At 36.1% G+C, this 3,811-nt stretch overlaps 1 protein-coding gene across 2 annotated transcripts; it reads left to right on the forward strand.

Annotated features, from left to right (window-relative positions):
- The first annotated feature begins 134 nt into the window (after positions 1-134).
- Positions 135-2,750, forward strand: LOC113289278. Of its 2 annotated transcripts, none has more exons than XM_026538494.1 (4): positions 135-378; positions 1,217-1,503; positions 1,644-1,738; positions 2,275-2,750. In XM_026538494.1, exons 2-4 carry the CDS (start codon positions 1,476-1,478, stop codon positions 2,491-2,493), a joined length of 342 nt encoding a protein of 113 aa, XP_026394279.1. In that variant the 5' UTR covers positions 135-378; positions 1,217-1,475; the 3' UTR covers positions 2,494-2,750. The 2 variants fall into 2 exon arrangements, with proteins under 2 accessions (XP_026394279.1, XP_026394280.1); XM_026538495.1 differs by having other exon boundaries at positions 155-378; positions 1,223-1,503.
- The last annotated feature ends 1,061 nt before the right edge of the window (positions 2,751-3,811 follow it).

The following is a 3,811-nucleotide window of genomic DNA, read 5'->3' on the forward strand; positions in this document are numbered from 1 at the left end:
TAATAGTTTAATATTAATATGGGTTAGTTTTAAAAATTAATTTGAGAGTAAATTATTTTTTTTTTTTGTCAAATCTACCAACCCATAACCACTTGTAAAAAATATTAGGAAAGGATCACCAAATAAATTAGGAAAGGATCGGCATCCAAAGAAAAAAATTAGGAAAGGATCACACACTAGGAAGGATCTAAATATCAATCGATCATAGTTATTGTCTTATTGATCTAACTCACTGGATCTAGTAAAGGACATATTTGACCCTGTGAACAGCTTCAGTCTGCGAAGTTGTGTGATGAAGGAGAAAATCTTTCTCTCTCCTCAAACCATCAGAGAAACCGTAGCCGACTGAAATCTCCTCACGGATCTGCAACATCGGAGGTACAAACTGTTTGATCGCTCTAAATCTCTATTTTAAAGCTTGCTTGGATTTTCGAATTTCTGTTGCTCCCTCATCTCTCATCTAGATCTAGGGTTTTTAATTTTAAAACAGATTCAGATTCTAGGGTTATACCAGATAGTTTATTACAGAGAGTTGTACTGGGATTTATGGTTTTCTATCTAGTAGATTAATTCCAGATTCTCTTTGTTTTTGTTTAAGCTGTATGTGCGAATTTGTTGACTTTGGAAGAATTTTGTGATTAAGTTGTTGTGGTGCTTCTATTGAAAGACTGAGTATTTCCAAAGCTACAGGAGAGAAAAGAGTATCTTTCATATTGGTTTATTAAAATGTATCTTGGGAAATTTAGTACAGTATGTATTTTGTCAGAATTTCAACTCGGTTTGAAATGCTAGTGTTAGGGCTTTAAATTTAGCTGTTGTTTTTTAGCATATACTTCTGATTCAGTATATAGCTAGGTCACCCAAGAACTTGCTAGCTCTTTTGATCAGTAACTTTTTCTTATTTTATATTGCCATCGTTTTTTGAGTTTTTGTAACTTGCTGGGAGCTTTACAACATAGCGTAAGTGGACCAAGAGTGATCTTCAGAACCACAAGCAATTTATTGATTTGCTTCTGTTTACAAAATACCAAATTAGGGATATGCTCATGTGATGTACTTATACATCTTGTATGGTAGAAAAAGTAACTGCAAAAATCAATATCAGCCAATTTGGTTGCCTCCAAATTGTATGTGTTTCTTAATGCTTTAAATTTTCTTTCGGATTTTAAAAAATGTTTCTTATACAAGGAATTTTATGGGCTGTGTTTTTTTGAAGGTTTAGAAGGTATGGAATTGGACCAGGGTCTTGGAGAAGCTTCTGAGAAATCTGTTTGCTCAAGGGATATGCCTTCGACCCAATTGGCACTAGAATCTATATCACTGTTTTCCAAGGGCATCTCTCTTATTCTCTATAGGTGGTTAAGACTTAGGTGTTCGTTGCACATGGAAGAGTGTCGTTTTGCGAGATAGCAGAGTATCTCAGACTTAATTATGGGAAATATAAGCATTCACGTGTGGAAAAAATAGCTGCAGATATGTTAGATTTCTTCATAATACAAAAAGGTAGTTTTTGTTTTGCAGTTCGTGATATCTTCACTAAACAATTGACTATATCTCCTCTTCTTTTCTTTACGCGCATTGAATTTGTTTATTCTGATGTACTTTTCTCAAGTTTCAGTCTTTTTCCTTTTCTGGTTTCTTAGAACCTCACGATGTCAAGTCTGTGCGTTCTCGGGTGATTGAGTTGGTGCGTATTTACTTTAAATATGGTATTGGACTTATGCAAGGCATTTATGAGGTATGTCATATTTTTTGGAATACTTAGTTTTATTCATCTCCCAACGATTGTATTTTTGTTACATACTTACATATTAATGTTTTTTGCAACTAGTCTTATACTTTCTACACATTTCTTTACTTATACCTAAAATCACCACCAGAACCTAGCAACCGTCGTATATTGCATTTCCGATTACTGCTGCTGAGCTCTATCATCAAAAAAGACACCAGCGTTACTTTACAATGGCAAAACTAAAAAATCATCTCACACTCAAATTGCTTCTAGCACCATTATTAGCTTGTGCAGTATTACCATCTGCACTAATAGGCACACTTTACTTTTATTAGTATGTTTCAAGGAACCTTTATTTTTTGAGGGTCCAAGCGCTTGGAAAAATATTTGTTGGGAAGTAAGTGCTTTCTGACTCCCTTCCTTTGTATCGAGAAGGATGAGATACTGATTTTAGTACTTCAAACTACTTTCTAGAGTTTGTAACATTTATACTTTCAGCTCTTTTTCAGATGCTTATGTATTCTGTGTGTAATTCGAAGCAGGTGGGGGGAAAATTGTACAATTTGTACCAAGAGATTTTGCAGGGGAAGTATGATTCAATTGAAGAACTTAGGAAAACCACAAGTTGGTTTGGAGAAGATTACATGCAGAAGTTGAGGACAGCAGAAGAAGAAGAACTGATTAGAGTACGTACAGCTAATGCTGATCGTGCAAAGATTTCAAGACGCCGAAGGCAGAAAGTCCAAGCTTACTTTTTGTAGAGAAAAAAATGGTGAGCCGGTTGCTCTGTAGTTGGTGCTGGAGTTGCATTCCAAGATGCCTTGCTTTCGCAAAACTACATTTAAGTATATTTTCTTACTTTTGGCTTCATTGGAATATGAAGGTTTGATAAGCATAATGATGTAGTTATTCAAGAACCAAAATTTATGTAACTGATGGTTTTATCGGCTGGACAAATTTACTTTAGAAGTATATTGTTTTTTCGATACTACTATACGGTGATAGTAGAATTTATGGAGAATATCAGATACTACAAAAGTGATGAGATAATAAGACCCAGCACTGCAAGTAAACGTTGTTGAATGATTGGAAAAAAAATATTTTTCGAGGGTCCAAGCGCTTGGAAAAATATTTGTTAGAAAGGAAGTACTTTCAGTTTTACTCGAACTGGCCTTTCAATCTTGCATGCTCCCTCCCACTGTAGAGGTAGGTTATCCACTCTAATTTGGGGAGTTTAGATGTAGTCCAGGGACCACTAGTGTAGGGCATCAAAAAAGAACCTTTCAATCCGAAACTGTCGAACCAAATGAGACAAAACCAAATGTAAGGATAGAGCTGCACATGGGTCGGGCGGATCGGATTTTAGCTAATACCAACCCAACTATAGCGGGGTTTTATTTTCATAACCAACCCCGCATCCACAAACAACGGACGGGTTTTTGACTCGTCCGTTACGGGACGATCGGTTCGGGTTTAAACCCGCTTCAGATTGTAGTTCAATATTTTCAGCAAGTTTTTCATCGGTAGTGTTTATATCAGTACATGCTTTATATTCAATGATCATTCACACGCACATGTTTTAAAGTTTAAACATACTTTTTACTTAAGTTCTTAATTACTTAAAAAAATCAAACCATAAACATAAGTCGAAGAGCACTGAGGAACTAGGATCTAGGAAGAAGAAGAACTGAGGAGGCGCCGAACAAAGAGGAAGAGTCGAAGAGACTAGAAAGTGGAGAGAAAGAGGGTTATATATCTTATCTACAATCTACTAGTAACACTAGGATTTTAATAACAGACAGTTAGTTTATTTTTATCAATAGTGTAAATTTAGCGGATTTTTTCGAGCGGGTTTCAGCTAATATCAACTACCAACCCAACTATAGCGGGTTTTTATTTTCATAACCAACCCCGCAACCACAACGGGCGTCTTCAGATTAAAAAACCACGGGTACGGGTGGGTTCGGGAGTTGGGCGGGTCTTGAACAACTCTAACCCTCAAGCTCGTCAACGCCATTAGACTGGTCTAGCGATAGTCAAGAGATGAATTAGCCGCTAATAACTCGATTAGTTTAAGAT

This window comes from Papaver somniferum, chromosome 6 (assembly GCF_003573695.1).
Source record: "Papaver somniferum cultivar HN1 chromosome 6, ASM357369v1, whole genome shotgun sequence".
NCBI lineage: Eukaryota > Viridiplantae > Streptophyta > Magnoliopsida > Ranunculales > Papaveraceae > Papaver > Papaver somniferum.

What these genes read in the sequence shown, in the direction of transcription:
- LOC113289278 (XM_026538494.1), top strand. Translation starts at nt 1,476, where the DNA reads ATGTTAGATTTCTTCATAATACAAAAAG. An exon ending in TTTCTTCATAATACAAAAAG is followed by an intron (nt 1,504 to 1,643) that starts GTAGTTTTTGTT and finishes CTGGTTTCTTAG; the next exon opens with AACCTCACGATGTCAAGTCT. An exon ending in TTATGCAAGGCATTTATGAG is followed by an intron (nt 1,739 to 2,274) that starts GTATGTCATATT and finishes AATTCGAAGCAG; the next exon opens with GTGGGGGGAAAATTGTACAA.